This window comes from Apus apus, chromosome 4, assembly GCF_020740795.1.
Source record: "Apus apus isolate bApuApu2 chromosome 4, bApuApu2.pri.cur, whole genome shotgun sequence".
Classification (NCBI taxonomy): Eukaryota; Metazoa; Chordata; class Aves; order Apodiformes; family Apodidae; genus Apus; species Apus apus.
In genome coordinates, this window is record NC_067285.1 from 13,400,325 (window position 1) to 13,415,884 (window position 15,560).

The 15,560-nt window shown below is 55.0% G+C and overlaps 3 protein-coding genes across 7 annotated transcripts in view; 1 reads left to right on the plus strand and 2 right to left on the minus strand.

Moving 5' to 3' along the window:
- Nucleotides 1-763: 763 nt before the first annotated feature.
- Nucleotides 764-3,508, minus strand: BORCS7 (BLOC-1 related complex subunit 7). Its single transcript, XM_051619725.1, has 5 exons — nt 3,365-3,508; nt 2,720-2,782; nt 2,213-2,256; nt 1,831-1,851; nt 764-1,365 (listed from the first exon to the last, which is right to left on the minus strand). The coding sequence occupies exons 1-5, from the start codon at nt 3,500-3,502 to the stop codon at nt 1,314-1,316; spliced, it is 318 nt and encodes a 105-aa protein (XP_051475685.1). The 5' UTR covers nt 3,503-3,508; the 3' UTR covers nt 764-1,313.
- Nucleotides 3,509-4,135: 627 nt separating this feature from the next.
- On the plus strand, nt 4,136-7,703 carry LOC127384062 (steroid 17-alpha-hydroxylase/17,20 lyase). The gene is made up of 8 exons (XM_051617990.1): nt 4,136-4,455; nt 4,962-5,100; nt 5,631-5,860; nt 6,069-6,155; nt 6,266-6,475; nt 6,728-6,897; nt 6,979-7,082; nt 7,317-7,703. Exons 1-8 carry the CDS (start codon nt 4,138-4,140, stop codon nt 7,583-7,585), a joined length of 1,527 nt encoding a protein of 508 aa, XP_051473950.1. The 5' UTR covers nt 4,136-4,137; the 3' UTR covers nt 7,586-7,703.
- Nucleotides 7,704-12,646: 4,943 nt separating this feature from the next.
- Nucleotides 12,647-15,560, minus strand: part of WBP1L (WW domain binding protein 1 like) — a 56,612-nt gene continuing 53,698 nt past the window's right edge. For all 5 annotated transcript variants that reach the window (XM_051618204.1, XM_051618208.1, XM_051618205.1 and 2 more), the window contains one exon: nt 12,647-15,213. In XM_051618204.1, coding sequence (XP_051474164.1) covers nt 14,474-15,213 — 740 coding nt within the window. In that variant the 3' untranslated portion in view covers nt 12,647-14,473. The remainder of the gene's footprint in view (nt 15,214-15,560) is intronic.

The following is a 15,560-nucleotide window of genomic DNA, read 5'->3' on the forward strand; positions in this document are numbered from 1 at the left end:
GTAGCAACTTCAGGGCAATGCAGGAGATGGGATGCCACCAGGTAAAGCCCAAACAGGCAGTGGCTCTGAAGGGGGTGGTACAATCCAACCCAGAAAGCTCTGCCAAAACCCTGCAGCACTTAGCTGCACAACTTGAACAGGAAGGTGGCAGGATGATGCCCACTCTCAGCCTGCCTTGTCCTATCAGCTGTTGAAAAGCACACTCAGGCAAACAAGTGCTTCCCATATGCTGCAAGTGGTACAGATAAGTGACTTAGGAAAAACAAGACACAGTATTTATAGCCTAGGCCTGATCTTGCTCCCTGGGATGTGAATAGGAGCCAGTAACTAGTCCTCCAACACAGAGCAGTGCAGAAGTGACAATCATCAGCTGGTGTGCTCTCCTGCCTGCATCCCAGACAGGCCTTTGGATATCTTCCCAAGCAGATACAAATACCACAGCCAAGGCTGCTCCATTAAGAGCTGGAGTGGCAGCCCAGGAAGAGGAATGCAGTTGAAGGCCAAAGGCAGTGCAGATGGGCTGGCAAATGGATAACGTTCCAAACCCTGGCACAGGGTAAAAGAAGATAACCTCCAAGCAGGAGGCTGGCCAAACCATGTCCAGCTAGACCAGTGGCAGGAGCGAGTTCCCAGATCCCCACTTTCACCAAGTCTGGCCTGGAACTGGCACCTCAGTTTGTGCTGAAGCACCTCTCTCACCCACTCAGGCACTTACAGCTCCCACTGATTAACATGCCCTAAATAAATCACACTCCATGCCACCTGTGTGTAAATAGGGACTGTACTTAAAAAACCCACAGCTCTGTTTATGCATTTCTTGCAGGGTCAGTGGGGAGTAGACAGAAATTTGTACAAAACCTCTGGCTCTGTGACTGCTGGTCTCAGGCAGGCACAAGCAGGTCTCTTCCATCAGTTCACAGATGGCACCTAACTGAGCAGAGGTAAGAGATGGGAAGGAAAGTCACCCTGTGGCCACAAGACTTTGGCCAGGAGTACCCCATTCAGGCCTGACAAATAATCTCAAGCACAAGGCCAGCAGTGTGTCTGGGGTGCTGGATGGGCTGAGTACCTCATGCTACATGGGAAGTAAGCAGACACAGAAGTTGTTTGGGGGGACTAAAGCTTCAGGTATGTTTGTTTCAGTTAGGTGGTGGCAAATGTTCTGGAGCAGAGACGTAGATGGGGGTACGTGAGATGGGCCCACATGCTCAGAAACACAGAGTCTGCACATATCCCAGCTGATGTCCAGCATCATCCAGACATAGGCCTGAACTCCAGGCTCAGGAGAGGAAAGGATGCTTCAGCAACACGATTCATTTCAGCAAGTGACGCAGCTGGTCCTGGAGGTTTGACGACTGCTCAACACTGGGGACCAAGTAAAAAGAAGTTCACAGTGAGATCTGCTCCACAGACTGTGCTGTGCCCAGCCTGCACCCATGGAACCAGAACAGCTCTAGCACTGGCACTGCAGGAAAGAGAAACCCTGGGGTTCCCCAATGCACTTCTGTGCCCCCACAAGGCAAACTTCACTTTGTGTACCCATAATCAGACATCTCCACTTTATATCACCCTCATCTCCTATTACAGATGACCTGACAGGCTCCATCAATCATGTTAATGAAACAAACAGAAGTTTTGGAATAAATCATCCCTTTGCCCTAATTCCTGTCTCTTCACAGCACTAAAACACTACCCTCCTGGGCCAACATCTGCTTCAAAGGCAGATGGAAAATCCTTTTCAGTTTTACCCCACCCTGCTCCATCACTCTTCCCATCCCATCAACCCCTACACGCATCTCCCAGGTCTTCCTGGCATGCCTGGGTACTCACTTCTTCTCAATTGCTTCCTGCCTAGATGAGAAAAAGAGACAAAATGAGTGTTAGGAAAACACAGTCTCAGCAACAGGGTTAATGTTATGTTGAAGGGTCTTGGTCAAAGGTTTAAGAGGCAAAAAAGCCACTGTGTTTATGGATTAAGTCCTGGCTTCTTCCTCTTAGCCCCAGCTGTGTCACGATCTCACAGGAGATGCAGTGTACAGAAAACAGGAGCTCCTACCCTAGAACAGTCTGTGCCATACCAGCAGAGCTGAAGAGGGCTGGAAGATCCCAGCTCCAGTTGGTGTGAGTGGGCTCCATATAATCTTTAAGTAGAACAGTAAGGGATCAAAGGACCCACTCAGCTCCCCAGAAGAACATGGTGACCATTACTTACTGGTACTGTAGATGTGTGGTTATTATGGCCATTTTCCTTAAACTCTGTGGAGAACAAGACAAGGAATGAATGTCTGACAGAAGCAGTTCAGCAGAATCACAGGGCAAGATGACGCAATGCCCCAGGGAGTTTCTCCAGCATGGCCATCACTGTACCACTGTCCTACCTCCAAAGCACCCTCACTGGTATCTGTCAGCAGTAGCATGCACACCTTTCCCAGTGACAGGCACAGACACTTAGTGCTTGGTTTCAACCTATGGTCTCTTGAGCCTTCCAGTGTAGATGGCACAGCTTAAGCACACTGGTTTGTGCTCTGGGACACTGGAAGGCCAGCAGCAAACGTGAATTTGAGGAAGCAGTAAATGACACTGGCCATCAGCCCTGCTGCCTGAACTCATGTATTTCACTTCAGGACTCCAGTAACATGTCTACACGCCCATTCTTATAACTCTTCTCTCCTCCTGTCCATTATAAACACAGCTGTTCTAGCAGATAAGCACAACTTACATCTTCTGAGTGCAGGATGGCATCCTCTTGCATCACCATGTTTCTAGCAGCTTGACCCAGAAGCTAAAAGACAAACGTACAAACCCGACTGAGAGTCAGCAGTTCGGCATTCCCCGAGATGCTTGTGATGGCTCCTCAGCAGACCTGCACACAGGCTGACACCCGGGGGCCCGGGCGACAGGGCGTGAGGCTTGTGGGGGCACGGCGGTGCTGTGCCCCCCCGGGAGCGCACAGCGCCTGAGGCACCGCCTCCTCTGCCACTCGAGGGGGGTGTCGTAGGGTAGAGGCAGCCCCCGCCTCCCCCGCGCTGCCGAGGGCAGCCGGAACCCAGGGCTGCTGCGATCCGCGGCCCAAGAGCCCCGGTGCCCGCCGTGCCCGCCCCACGCACCCCGGGCCCCGCTGCCCGCCTCCTCCTCCCCCGCCCGGCCCGCCATGCTCACCCGGCCTACAGCTCCCAGCGTGCCCCGTCGGGGCCCGCCGCTCCCGGCGCCCCGGTTAAGCAGGCGGCGGGGCCGGCCGGGGGGCAGCTCCCCCAGCCGCACCCGCCCGGGCCGGGCAGAACGGCCGCCGTCCCCGGCTTCTCCCCGCAGGCCTCGCCGCACGCCGGGCCCTGTAGCTGCCTGGTCCGCGGCGCCCGCCGCTCACCTCGGCGCTGCGGGAGCCCTTCAGCACCTGCTTGGTGAGGGCGATCACGTCGGTGCCGCAGCTCGTCACCTTCTCGGTCAGGAGCCCCTTCACCGAGTGCCCGAAGCGGGACTGCGCGTCCGCCGCGCCCGCCGCCATCCCGCCCCGCCCCCCGGGCAGCGCTACGGCAAGCGCCGGCGGCCAGAAGTGTGGGGAAGGCACAGCGCCTGCAGGGCTCCGCTTCCCTCCCGGGACCTCACCCTTGGGCATTCCCAGGCACGGGCACCTCGGAGTTGCCCAGCACCGACCAGGACTCACCTGGGCTTCTCAGCATTCCAAGCGCGGCCCAGCACTCCCTAGTGCTGCCCGGTGCCCACAGCTCTGCCTCACGCTGCACACCCCCTCCCGGGCACACCGAGGGTCTCCCAGGCTGGGAATGGATCCCAGTGCCTCACCAGTCCCCAGTTACACTCACAGCACTCAGGGGAGACCCTGGGGACTCGGGTGCCCCTGCACCCTTTGCCTGCCACAGGGCCCTGGGGACAGAGCCCCAAGGATGGTTCTGGCCCCGGGTATCCCTTGGACCGCAGCTCCCCCGTGGCCCCCGGCGTGGCCGTGGCCCCCTCGCCCCACACCAGGTGCCCAGCTGTGGAGCTGGCTGGACGCCCAGCGCCTGGTTCCTCCCCTCCCTGTCCCCCTGATAAGGAGGCAAGCCCTCCTCAGAGTCAAGGCGACGACCCCGCAGCCGGTATAAAGGCTCCTTGCGCTGCAGCAGCCCCTCAGCCGGCCCCACCATGCTGCTGCTGGGCGCCCTGCTGCTGCTCCTGGCCCTGCTCTGCGCCGGGGGGCTGGCGCGACGGAGAGCTGCCCCAAGGACGGGGACAGCTTTGGGGTGCCCGCGGAGCCTGCCAGCCCTGCCGCTGGTGGGGAGCCTGCTGCAGCTAGCTGGGCACCCCCAGCTCCACCTGCGGCTCTGGCACCTGCAGGGCCAGTATGGCAGCCTCTACGGGCTCTGGATGGGCTCCCACTACGTGGTGGTGGTCAACAGCTACCGGCACGCCCGGGAAGTGCTGCTGAAGAAGGGGAAGGCTTTCGCTGGACGGCCCCGCACTGTGAGTTGGTGGCAGGTTTTGGGGGACCCCCTTCTGCTGTGGCGTGGGGCAAAGTGGGGGATGCTCCCAAGAAAGGTGCCAGCACCCAGCATCTGTCTTCTCTCCCCATTCTGCCCAAACGAGGCGATGGAGGGGAGCAGCCCCTCTCTGCCCTGTTCCCCAGGGTAAATCCTGAGCATCCCCTATCCCAAGGGTGACCGCTCTTCCCCACAGCTGGCTGCACCTCAGAGCTTGGGGACATGGGGTCAGGTACCACCAGACTCCCTGCAGCCTGTAAGTTTCCCGGGCACTCCAGCCCCTAACCCTGGCATCTGTCCCCAAACCTAAGGAAGGGGAAGCAAAGCTCATTGCATCGGCTTTGCCCACCAACCTGCAGCCACGCGACCGTCCCTGGGATAAGATGATCATCCACCCTTCCCCTCCCCTCCAGAATCGTCCCTCTCTGACGCACAGCCCCCGTGGGGCTGCCATGCAGCAGGGTGACCCTGCAGCTGCCTGTTCCACAGGTTACAACAGACCTGTTGTCCCGGGGGGGCAAGGACATCGCTTTCGCCAGCTACGGGCCCCTCTGGAAGTTCCAGCGCAAACTGGTGCACGCCGCCCTCTCCATGTTCGGGGAGGGCTCACTCGCCCTTGAGAGGATCAGTAAGTGCCCCCTGCTGGCCCCCGGGCTCCCTCCCAGCACTGTCTGCCTCCCGCATTTGATCTGGACTGGACCTTTCCTTTTTCCATGCCCTGGGAACCAAGGGGAGCCTCACTGGCTCACCCAGACCCCTCAGTATCCCCCAGGTTGCCTAGCAGGGGTTCAGTCCTGCTCTCACCATTCCCAGTACTTTACCTTTCCCTGTGCTTTTTCCACACTGAGCTTTGATTCCCTTTTCTCACAGCTGGGCAAACTGAGACCCGGAGCCAGCTCCGGGCCCTCTGGGCTCCCTGCTCCAGGCAGGAGAAGCACCAAGCCCCACACAGAGAGGCCCTGCCGTTCTCCCCTCTTTCTGCTCCTCCCTAGCACCCAGCATCATCCCTTCGGCCCATCCCAGCCCCTTGGGGCTCAGCCGTGGCTGGGGGCTGGAGCCTGCACACCCCGAATGAGTGGGGGGACCCCTCCTTGCTGCCCCTTCCCACCTCCTTGGCTTCCCCATCACCCCCTCGCCTGCCTCTCCCCTCCACCCTAGTCTGCCGGGAAGCTGCATCCCTGTGCGAGACCCTCAGCGCTGTGCAGGACACTCCCCTGGACGTGGCCCCCGAGCTCACACGGGCTGTCACCAATGTGGTCTGCTCCCTCTGCTTCAACTCCTCATACCGCCGGGGGGACCCCGAGTTCGAGGCCATGCTGGAGTACAGCCAGGGTATTGTGGACACTGTGGCCAAGGAGAGCTTGGTGGACATCTTCCCCTGGCTCCAGGTGAGCAGGGACACGGGGACTGCCTGTTGTCACCTCAGACAAGAGGAAGGAGCTGGGATGCGTTCTGAAAGAAGGGACTACTGCTGTCCCCCAGGGCTAGAAGGGTCCTTGCCCTGGTGTCCCACAAAAGCATGAAGCAATTTCCTGTGGGCTTGCAGGGGCTGGGCTGACCCAGAGCCCCTTGCTGTAATGGGCTTTTCTCCCCCAGATCTTCCCAAACAAGGACCTGGCCCTGCTGAAGCGATGCCTCAAGGTCCGGGACCAGCTGCTCCAGCAGAAGTTCACTGAACACAAGGTGCCACTGGGGCCAGGGCATGGAGATGATAGGGAGCTGCAGGATGCTGAAGCTGGGGTGGAGGGAGGACTGGGCCCAGGACAGCCTGGCTCACATGTGTACCCTGGCAGGAAGCCTTCTGCAGGGACACTGTGAGGGACCTCATGGATGCTCTCCTGCAAGTGAGGCTTAGTACTGAGAACAGCAGTTCCCCAGCACCTGGGCTGGAGCTGACAGATGACCACCTCCTCATGACAGTGGGGGACATCTTCGGTGCTGGCGTGGAGACCACAACAACTGTGCTGAAATGGTCTGTGCTGTACCTGCTCCACTACCCTGAGGTAGGGTCTGCACCCCATGGTGGGAGGCTTGGGCTCCCTCTAGCACCAAGAACATTGCAGAGAACTTTGAGGAGGGCAGGTGCCAAGACAGATGGGAGGTGGGAATGAGCCAGATCAGGCTGTGGGCATTTAACTTCTGCACAACCTGCCAGAATGTGCTGGTGATCCTTGGTGTACCCCAGTACCACAGGGAGCCCCCGCCCAGGGCACCCCTCTCCCAGGCTCATGCCCCAGCCCTTGCTCCTCTCCCAGGTCCAGAGGAAGATCCAGGAGGAGATGGACCAGAAGATCGGCCTGGCACGTCACCCCCACCTGAGTGACCGCCCGCTGCTGCCCTACCTGGAGGCCACCATCAGCGAAGTGCTGCGCATCCGGCCCGTGTCCCCCCTGCTCATCCCACACGTGTCCCTTGCTGACACCAGGTGAGACCCCCCAAGGTGGCAGGGATGTGGGCTGAGACTGCAGGAGGGAGCGAGGGTTTCACTCCATGTTTTGCCCTGCAGCATCGGGGAGTACTCCATCCCCAAGGGCACCAGGGTCATCATCAACCTCTGGTCCGTGCACCATGATGAGAAGGAGTGGGATAAGCCTGAGGAGTTCAACCCCGGTGGGTTTGGTCTCCCTGTCCTTCCTGGGGAGCAGGGGACAGTGAGGTGGGCACAGCAGAAAAGGCTGAGCCTGGGGGAGGCTCAGTGGTAGGAATTTGGATCCTGCTCCCCTAGGCTGCACCATTTCTGCTCTTGCAGATTGTGTGAGGGACACATATGTGATGAACTCAGGCAGGTCTCAGGCAGATTGGACTGATCCCTGTTGACTCCAGTGGTGCCCGTTTGCCTTGCAGGCCGCTTCCTGGATGAGCAGGGCCAGCACATTCACTCACCTTCACCCAGCTACCTTCCCTTTGGGGCTGGGATCCGCGTCTGCCTGGGTGAAGTCCTGGCCAAGATGGAGCTCTTCCTCTTCCTGGCCTGGATGCTGCAGAGGTTTACCCTTGAGTGTCCCCAAGACCAGCCCCTGCCATCGCTGGAGGGCAAGTTTGGTGTCGTGCTGCAAGTGCAGAAGTTTCAGGTGAAGGCCAGGCTGCGGGATGCCTGGCGAGTGGCCTTGTGATGGGGATGAGCCCTGGATCCCAGGCAGTGGTGGGATGGGATGGAATGGGACAGGACTATGGAGGCTATACACTGCCTGCCCAGTGGAGGAGGGGGTGTTTAGATAAAGCTGTTCCCAAAACAGCATGACTCTGGCTATTTTCTGGGCAGGCAATGGAGGGCAGGGGAGTGGGAAGGTGCCTGAGATAGATACATGGTGGCCCCACAACCTCGTGTGAACCCTGCACTGAGCTGGGAGGCCACAGCCCCTCTGTAGAACTGCTAATGCAAACAGCCCCTTCGCCCCCCAAGGGTTGTGAGGCCCATCCAGAGACAACCATGAGCCATGGAGACCACCCATAAACTATGGAGACCAGCCATTCACATGCCTGGTGGCAGAAGAAGGACTTTCCCCAGCCAGTTAAGGGGGAGAAAGTGATCAGTGGGCAGTTTGGGGCAGGGGGGGCCCAATGTGTGCCCAGCAGCTGTAACTCCAAGTGGGAGACCTGGGCTGGCCTCTGCCTCAGTTCCCCCACTGGGAGCAGGGAGAATGAATGTGACATGGGCTGAGAGAGCTCCCCCAGCCCTGCCTTCCCCTGCCCTGTCCCAGACAGTGTAGGATCCCCACCTGCTCCCTGCAGGGAAAAAGAAGGAAACAGCTTAGAAGTTCCTGCAGGTTTAGCTCCCTGTTGGCTTCCTCTCCTGCAGCACACAGGACACACAGCTGCCAGCACCTGCAGGCGTATGTGCACGGGTGCACACACACAATCGTACTGACACACGTGTACGCACACAAAGCACGGGGATGCATTTGTGCCTGCTGACAGACACACACACACACGCATGTATGTGCTTGTACATACAGATGCATGTACACGTGCACACACATGGCCCCTTCCAGGCAGGACACGAGTGTCTTGTAGCGCGGCAGGGCTGTCTGATCCCGTCCTGCGCGGGAGCCGCTGTGGGGAGGCACCGGCAGCCTCAGCTTGGCCAACAGCCAGAGCCTGCGTCGCTCAGGGACACAGAGGAGCACCCAGAGGCACCTGGACCCCACGGGCTGAGCTCAGCTGCAGCCCCAGACCCAGTGCGTGGGCACCAGGGAGTTGGGGGGGCCACAGACACCTACTGTGCAGCGATGTGGTGTCACCCACCCACACAGCCCCCTGAGCACTGACGCTCAGCGCCCAGTTTCAAGGAGCGTAACCTTCACCTAAAGCAAGGGGCTGTGTTTGCTTTTGCCAAAAAACTGGTGTGCCATGCAGGGCAGTGTGCAATTAGGTTTCTGGTTCTGTTACTTGACCTCTTAATATTTAACTAAAGGGCAACACGCAACACGCTCAGGGCACCTGGAGGCAGAGCAGCTGGGGTGGAGGGGAAACCCCCCCACAGTCTCAGCAAAGGGCAACACCCCCCACCCTGCACACCCCCATCTTCCCCTACTTTGCTGTTTCCCCCTGCACTCTCCCTTGCTAGCTGGCAGGAAAACCAGCATAACACTTTCCCACCCCTAAACTTCCTACGCCATATGTCAAAGTGTAAGTTTTCTTTAGAAGCCACCAGGGCTTCACTCTCACCCAGCCTCCACACTGCTCCACACTGCTCAGCCTTTGATGCCAAATGGGTCCCGTCAGTCCACAGCACCACACAGGACTGGTGAAGGGAAAATATTCGCAACCCAGTGCAGTGTTGGGAGCATCTTCCCTCCTCCCAGTCCTTTCTCATGGGACTTCGGGTGGTACAGAGGAGCTGGAGGAAGAACCACCTTGCATATGCCTGCCCCATGGGACATTCTCAGGGTGATTTGTGGCCCACCAGAACTGGGGCAGAGTGGGGCACAGCAGAAGCCCAGTCCTGCTGCTACTGTGTGGAGTCTCTGCTGGTTTATAAGGGCTGAGCCACACGCTCCCTCCTGCTCCCCTGCCCGTTTCCATCACATCGGGGCCAGCACAGGCTGAAGGTGGGTGGATGAAGAGGGATGGGGCTTACAGCAGGTTTGGGGAAAACTTGGCCAAACATAATGCACTGGGCTTCCCCGGGGACTGGCACCTTGTGAGCTGGTAAACAGCTGCTGGAACTGCTGTTCCCTGCTCTGGAAATGGGCAGAGATGCTGGTGAATCATCCGGCTGGTATTTATGTCCCGACAGTTGCTTTGGGGCCATGCTGCTGTGCCCAACCCCCTGGCCCCGCCACACACCTTCACCTGGGCAGCATCAGATCCAGCTGAAGGGGACCTTGACATCTGCTGCCAGGTTTTGGTCAGCCAAGCACAGACAGATTGCTGGGAAAGTCAAGAATTTTGCTGCTTCAAGAGGGCTTGGAGAGCAGCTCAGGAGAGCTGGAAACTAGTGGCTCCATCTACTTGATGCAGAGGGATTCTGCAAGAGGGGAATCAGTGATAGTGGAAAGGATGAAACTTCTTCATTCACAGCTGTTGCCACAATGTACCCCCAGGTACTCCATGATCCAGAGGTGCCACTTGCTGGGGCAGGACCTGAGGGCACCAGGCAGAGCCAGCCCCAGCCTTTCCATTGCACAAACTCATTTTGGAGAGGCACAGCCACCCCTGCAGGATTCAGCTGACCCAATGGCATGAAGGGCTCCCAAGCTGAGCCCCATAAATTTTGACAAGCTTCACTTTGCACCGTGCAGCGGATGGCTCTGGGCTGTGCTGGAGAGCTATGCCTGGCGCAAGAGGAGCAGGGTGACGCTCAAAATACCTGCGGGCAGGGTGCCAGGCAAGCTGAGTAAGCACAAACCTCAGGACACAGCTGTTCGTAGGCTGAAAAAAAAGAGATACAGCCCAGCAGCCTGTGACCCACCCCCAACACTGGGCCTGCAGTGCCGGCACCACTGCCACAATGGCCCCTTGTGCAGGCACCAGTCCCATCTGATAACAACTGATCTGTGCTGCAAGGGAGGGGGGGGGAAACAGCTCTGACAAAGAAAGGAGACTCATCCCATCCTTTCCAAGCTCCTGGCTGTAGGATACTGTAAGGTTGTCTCCAGCTGAGGGGTAGCAGACTGCCCCACGCTTTTCCTGTATAAGCAAAAGGAAGGCAAAAAAAGAGGAAAAACCTCCCCACAATGTGTTGCACAGAGAGTAGATAAGGGCCAGGATGAGATGAGTTTCAAGAAGAGGCAAGGGGAGTTGAGTCACTGGTGTGGGACTGTGCCCCAGCTCCCAGCCAGGCCCCATGGGGAGCAGGTGACAGCAAGACATGCCTGGCTAGGGCATGTGGAAGAGGGTATCTGGCTGTGGGAGCTGGCCCACACAGTTCAGGAAGCAAGCATGGTCCAGATTCTCACCATTTGCACACATCCCTGGGAGCCCAGAGTTCCCATTGCCTGGTGGCACAGCCTCAGGCTTTCTGCAGAGCCCGCTGATTTCATCCTGGAGACTTGCTCAGGTTTCCTGCCCCAGGAAGTTTTTGATGACTATGTGTAAGCAGCAGCTTAACTGCACCTCAGCCTTCCTTAGCCTCAATTAAGGCAGGTATGAGCTCTGAGAGCAGACTGCCAGCAAGCACCAAGACACACGATTCCCGGCTCCTCCTCCATCCAGCCAACACCCATCCAGTGGGTTGTACAATCATGCAGTGATACTCTACAGGAAAATTGCATGGGTGGTCCCAGTGGGAGTTTGTGCTGCTGGAACCACAAAGTCCCCAAGGAACACTGAGGCAACGCTGTGGTACCCACCCGACCCAGGAACCTCCATTGTCCCCAGAGGACCCTCTAGCTGAGCCACCCACCACATGTTGCTCTGCAGGGCTTGTCCCCAGGTGACACAACCCAACTCTGCCAGGACAGCCGCTGGGTCCTTGCCCTCAGAGCCAAACATGCTGTATAAGCAGCACTGCCACAAACTCCACCAAAAATAGACTTTCAGTATTATTGGCATCAAAACTTAAAGGACATTCTGTAAGGAAAGGCAGCGAGCACTGCACTGACACTGATTTGCTCCCAGTTGTGCTGCACTGCTTGCACCTCAGTTTTTAAATTATGTATTAATGACGTCCATAAAACACTCGCCCCTTGTAGCTGGAAACGGGTGGCTTTGGTGCTCTGGTGGTACCAGATACAGACCTGCCCCTGTCCTCACAACTCCAGCATTTTACACACAGAGTATGCATTTGGAGAAGAGCTCTGTTAGGGCTGTGTTGGCTTTCTACAAAGGAACAGACATGAGGATCACACACTCTTAAAAAGCACCAAAAGTGGAGCTTTCGGAGTCCTCTGCCTGCCTGTGTTTTATTCACCTTCATGAAGAGGCACCAGCTGGGATGTCTCAGAGGTGCTTACCTGCCCCATGTCCTGCTCTGTACCACTCCTCTTCCCCACACCAGCTGCCCCTGGTCCAGGTCTAAAAGATTTAAGCACTGAGAGCCACAAATAGTCTAGCTCCTCCTCAGGCATATGTAAGCTTAGAGACGTGTTTTGTGCCCAGTTTGTATTTAAAAGCCTGAAAAACCTCCAGGAGTCATAAAACAGGCACACCACTGCTGCTTCCTGACTTTTTAAGATTAGAAACATCAGCTCAGCTTACTGGTACTCACCTCTATGTCCAGAAAAAGAAGTGGGTGGTTCTCTCACTTTTACTGGGATGGCAGTAAATCAAACACAGAGATTTTTGTCTCATGCCAACAGAAATGTTAGTATAGGGTCTCCTCCTGGTTTGGGGCTGTCCCAGGACTTAGAGCAGTAGAATCCCACTCTGTAAGAAGTTACGTACTTTTTTAGCTTTCTCAATGTGCAAGGAACAAAGCCAGGTGCCAATATGTACAGAATTCCTTGGGGTGGCACTGGGGTTCTTTAATTTTCCTCTCAAAAGATATAGGTGGTTGGTGAACACAGCTGGAAACAACCAGTCCCCAGACGGCCACAGTGCCCAGTGAGCCAGCCCAGCTCTGGGGCATGCTCAGCCTCGCTGTTACCACTCATGCTCCAGACATCCAGGAACCAGGTCTCCTGAATCCAAATCACAGTCCTTCATTCTTACGAGCAGCCTAAGACACACACTGAAGTGCATTCTCCATCAACTGTTTTGAAGGAAGAGAAAAGCTGTGAAAGGCAAAGGAGTGAGATTTTCCTAAACATTTTACATTCAAAGAGCTCTCCTCAAACATGTGGGTAAAATACTGAAATAATCACTTCTCTTGCTCTGTCATGTGTATCCAGCACAGTGCTACACACCTCCAGTTAAAAAAACAAAACACAACCACGAACTAAAGACAAGTCTTATTCTTAACTCACAAAATGATACATACACACGTGAAAGTTATCTGAAAAGGCATTGTATTTTGGTTTCCACCTTATTTAAACTGATTTTGGTTTTCAATCAAATCTGAATATATCTGAGTTCAGTTTTCAATGTTTTTTCCCCATAACAGTAATGATCTGGATGACCATAATTATAAAAGGGATGGGGAGAAAACCCAAGAACAAGCTACATAGTCTGACTGTGCTCTCTTCCACACGAGCAATCCAGGGAATGTTAGTTTCAGCTCTTCCTTTTTTTTTTTTTTTTTCCCCTTCAGGTTGTTTCTAACAAAATCTCTACTGTTTATTAAAGCAAAGCTACAGTAAATTTTCTTGCAGTCTTACAGCAGGTTTTCATATTACCAGCAGGACTTACATGCATGGATTGCAGTCACACACACACACTCACAGACATTATACAGTAGCCAGTTGCCACCATAAAAAAAAAAAAAAAAAAAAAAAAAAAGAAAGAAAGAAAACAGACATTCATTTCTTTTAAGTGGTCAACATCAGAATCGCACCAAACTTTTGGATCAAAAAAATAAAATAAAATACTGCACAGGTCTTCCACATCTACATAGTAAGTCATCCCTTCGCAATGGACGGAGCTCTCGTCTCCATTTGTTCAACACGCATCGCTGAAGCTTGAAGGCACACTGGCCAAAGAGAGCCCTGTTCTTTTTTTGTCATCCTAACTTGAGTGTGCTGCTCTCAGGGTGCAAGGAAAGGAAAAAAAAATAAAGCCAAGCCCTTTTGCAGCACACCGGAAAAAGGTCATTCGGAGACCACAGTACTTGGAAGGCAGCCCAGCTGCCTGGATTCTACTTCTAACTGTGCTCTTGGAGGCATTGAAGGAATACACTTGTCTTTAAAAATGACATATAAAGGCAAATTTCTGCAAACCTTTTCTTTTCAAACTGCTTATGGTAGACTAACACTCCCTTCTAGAAGAAACTGGTCCTTCAGTCACCAGCTTCAAGTGGGAAATTTCCTACCTGCTGTCTTAAACACTAAAGCACCAGAGATTATAGGGCTGATGTGTTCAGGTATTCATCAGCTTCTGGAAACCTTAAGACACACACAAAAAAAAAAAAAAAAGAAAGAAAGAAAGAAGAAAAAAGCTAAAATGAAAATAGATCCCCAATTCCTCAAGAGCACTATATCAAACCAGAACTCTTGGGCTACTGACTGCCGGCACTATCAGAAGCTGCTTGCTTCTGGGAAGACACCTGGAGGTTCAAGCCTTATGGTGATTTCGTGTCCTCCCAGGGTGAGATTTGCTGAGCTTTACTGATTGTGAAATAAAGCAGTATTTTGGAAAACTGAAACCAACAAACTCATAATAACCATCACCAAAATCACCATTGGGAAAGTTCCATTTGTTAGAAGGTCTCACTGAGAAACATCAGTCCCTGCCCCATGGAGCAGGACAGACACAATTAACAAAACCCAGAGTGATCCATCCCCCACAAACCAGGCCTTCAGGGACTAGTCCCCGAATTATATTGGAGGGGGAGAAAGAAAAATAAAACTTAAAAAAAAAAAAAAAAGAAGGTTGTATCACCTTTTCCTCCTATTAAAAGTTTTAATCCTCTCATTTTTTATTTCTTTGTGTTTTCCCCCGATTCTCCCTTCCACTTTCCCACCTTAGCTGGGGGAGTTATTGGTACGAGAGTTTGGAGAGTCCTGCTCATTTATTGTGTTCAAGAGCACACACACTGGCTGCCGGGGCAGGTGGTGGTGGCTGTGTTCACGGTGCTGCTCTTCCACAGCATTAAAAAGCCCTTCCTCCTCGTCCCCGTGGGGGCGGCCGCTGCAGCTGTCACAGAAGTCCAGGGGCCCATCCAGAGCATCATCAATGAGCCCGTTGAACTCCTTGAGCTCATCGTCGTGATGGCCCCGGTTGCAAACACAGACCTCGATGCCCGAGTCACCGGTGAAACGGCGCTGCCTGCCCGGCGTCTTGTCCTTCGCCTCGGGAATGGCACTGCTCTGCTCTAGGCTCTCAGAGCTGTAACCTTTTAGCAGTTCCCCTTTGCACTCCGTATCCTTGTCGGGACCGGCCCTCTCCACTAGCTCGGCTCCCGTGCTGGTACTGCCAGGCTCCACGCTCTGCATTTTGGCAACTGCTCGCTCGACCAGCGTGGGGGTGGAGGGCTCGGGGTCCCCGAGGCCGGAGGAGCCGGTGTTGTCAGTACTGCTGTTATTGCTGCTGGGTGCTGCTGAGCTGCTCTGTGCTGGCTGCAGGTTTCTTGGCGTGTCCGGGATTGTGCTACTGCTGCCTGCTGGGATGCACTGCTGATGTAAGGCACTATATGGTGGGGGGGGGGTCGGTGGTCGGTTCACCACTTCCTCATAGGGAGGTAGTAAATAATTTGGCAAAAACCCTAGAAGTAGGAGGCAAGGAGGAGAAGTTACTTCATGAACAGCTTATCTCAGGAAACAAGCCACTAATACAGGTCAGTATGTCATTTGTCATCTACCAGCACCTTCCCACTCAACAGTTCAACGGGCTTTACAAGGTGTGCCAAAACTTGGCCCAAATGAGACATGTCCTGTTTTAGAGAAGCAGCAATTGTGGCACAGGAGGGCAGCATTACAGGAGGAGATGGACATAGATGGGAACAGCAGTTTGATCTCCCTGCTCTCAAGTCTATGCTTACAGCTACCAGGCCCCCCACTGTCCTGAACCCAATACAGCTCCATAAACCACAAAAGGAGATGGCCTGTGTTA

Coding starts and splice junctions, on each gene's coding strand:
- BORCS7 (XM_051619725.1), bottom strand. CDS start 3,502: ATGGCGGCGGGCGCGGCGGACGCGCAGTCCCGCTTCGGGCACTCGGTG. Junction 2,257..2,719: donor CCATCCTGCACTCAGAAGAT/GTAAGTTGTGCT, acceptor TGTTCTCCACAG/AGTTTAAGGAAAATGGCCAT. Junction 1,366..1,830: donor CAGGAAGCAATTGAGAAGAA/GTGAGTACCCAG, acceptor CTTGGTCCCCAG/TGTTGAGCAGTCGTCAAACC.
- LOC127384062 (XM_051617990.1), top strand. CDS start 4,138: ATGCTGCTGCTGGGCGCCCTGCTGCTGCTCCTGGCCCTGCTCTGCGCC. Junction 6,898..6,978: donor GTGTCCCTTGCTGACACCAG/GTGAGACCCCCC, acceptor TTTGCCCTGCAG/CATCGGGGAGTACTCCATCC. Junction 7,083..7,316: donor GCCTGAGGAGTTCAACCCCG/GTGGGTTTGGTC, acceptor TTTGCCTTGCAG/GCCGCTTCCTGGATGAGCAG.